Source organism: Phanerochaete carnosa (genome assembly GCF_000300595.1).
Source record: "Phanerochaete carnosa HHB-10118-sp unplaced genomic scaffold PHACAscaffold_1085, whole genome shotgun sequence".
Classification (NCBI taxonomy): domain Eukaryota; kingdom Fungi; phylum Basidiomycota; class Agaricomycetes; order Polyporales; family Phanerochaetaceae; genus Phanerochaete; species Phanerochaete carnosa.
Window position 1 is genome coordinate 1 of NW_006768712.1, and position 2,071 is coordinate 2,071.

Genomic DNA, 2,071 nt, shown 5'->3' on the forward strand with positions numbered 1-2,071 from the left:
TTCCCAGCCGGGAATGCACTCACTTGCAGAATACGATGGGCATAGAAGGCCTGTGAGAGTGAGCCAAGCGGTCTCTCGGGGCGCCTTGATGTCACGTGCCCTCCGGGACCCCGATCGATCGCAAACGCCACGACGCTACCGAAAATCTTCGCATTTCCGCTCTCAAGCTCCCAGCCGCATCTCTCCAAATCTCTCCCTCTCCCTTCACATACATGGCTACGACCGGCGTCACCACATCTCTCCACAAGATACTGACGACGACAACAAATCAATGTTGTCTCAGCTACAAACTCCAAGTCACGCCTGGTTCAAGGCTAGTCATCCCGAGGTATGCAACAAAGAATCGATAGATGAGGGTTAACTACTTTACATGTTTCACGACCGTCTCAAATCTACTTCCCTGCGATATGTTAGATAGGAGACAGTGCGCCGCTACATGATGATGAAGCCCAGCTGCATCCTGAGGTTCTGCATTGTCGCCGGCTGGTTCGCGATGACCGGAGGCTGGTGTGCGACGATAGGAGGCAACACGATGTTGTACGGCTGGTTAGGGAGATCAGCGAGTACCTGGACGATTGATGGGAGGTAGGTAGGAGCCGGCGGAGCTGGTGCGGCGGGAGGAGGAGGTATAATGATGAAGGCACCTTGAGCCGGCTGTGCGGCTGGTGCGGCGGTCGCGGGAATCGGCGCAGCAACGGGCGCGGCTGGAATAGGGGTAGGCAGAGCAACAGGCGTGGCAGGTGCGGCAGTCGGCGCATTGGCAGCACCTGCCGTGCGAAGTCGGTCGCGGTTCTTCACATAGCGAGACGGGTGGCAGAAGGATGGGCGGACTGCGCTGCGCTGAGGCCTGCAGCTCTCAAGGTCATGGTCATCGTCGTCGTGCTTCCTGGGCCTGGCGGCAACATTCTCCTTGTTCGCGGCGTGCCTCTTCCGGGGCTTTTCGTCGACCTCTTCCTTGACTTCCTCGACCTCTAGCGCTCTTTTCTTTCCCCTTTGGTTCTCCTTCTCGGATGCGTCCCGATAGCCGCTTGTGGTGAATAGGGCTACGACGTGGTCGGCGCGTCCCGAAGGTACGTTGTATCGAGGGTGTGGCTGCGAGACAAGGCGGCGCCTTGTTCAGTTGTATTTACTGTTCGTCGGTTCGACGCGAACTGAACAGCGGTAGATACCACTGTACGAGCTGCTTGTCGAACATCGTCGTCTCCGGGTGCTTGGCCGCTGTATTCGGGGACACGTGACAGCTGTCCAGGACTTGAGCGAGCTAGAGCTACGCAAGGGGAGTCAATATTTGTCCAGATCAAACATCAGATAAGCGGAACTCACCTCGATTTTGCAGGAATATTGGTGGAGGGCTCACGACACGATATTCACTGTGCTCGAGCGGCGGCGAGACAAGCCGGCGAACGAGCAGAAGTTGACCATGCGCGTCGTCGCTGTCGTCGTCACCGTCGTAGCCACTCTCATCGTCACTGGACTGGCCATTTCTCTCGACGTCGGACTCGGTGGCGTATCCATCGTGGTCGCTCGTGGAGTCGAACAGCTCGGCATCCAGTAGGTCCCGCTCCTCTTCTTTCTCAGCGTGTAGGTCGCTCATGTCGACGCGGTCCCGCTGCGCGACGCCACGGAGCCCGGGAGGAGCATCGGATGCGGGGCCGTTGGTTGTTTCGAGCCAGTGATCGAGCCACGCAATTGACGTATCCAGCTCCGCCAGTCTGGAAGTTGTGGCCGGCAAGACGGGGGACGTGGCGCGGGTATGTTTTAGGAGCATTGTGGTCTGGTTGCGGGGCGGTTGGTTGTACGCGACGCGCCGATGTTGTGAGCGCGGCAAGGTTGCTCTTTAGGAGTTGTATTCACTTGTACGTGATTATTGTGCGAGTGGCGAAGGCGCAGGTGGTAGGACAGACGAGCGATGTGGCCTTATCGTTGGTTTCAGAGATGCGTTGTAAAAGTGACTGGGTGGTCTGAGCGATACGATGCACTTTTCAAAATGTGAATGCGACGTTTGAAGGCAGTATCAACAGTGCGAAACGGGACGAATGATGTGGTGTGGAACGAAGGAGGACAAGGCGGG

At 57.5% G+C, this 2,071-nt stretch overlaps 1 protein-coding gene across 1 annotated transcript; it reads right to left on the reverse strand.

Moving 5' to 3' along the window:
* Positions 1-432: 432 nt before the first annotated feature.
* Positions 433-1,768, reverse strand: PHACADRAFT_203372 (uncharacterized protein; the record flags this gene model as incomplete). Its single annotated transcript, XM_007403377.1, has 3 exons — positions 433-1,092; positions 1,158-1,267; positions 1,324-1,768. The coding sequence occupies 3 exons, from the start codon at positions 1,766-1,768 to the stop codon at positions 433-435; spliced, it is 1,215 nt and encodes a 404-aa protein (XP_007403439.1).
* Positions 1,769-2,071: the final 303 nt, after the last annotated feature.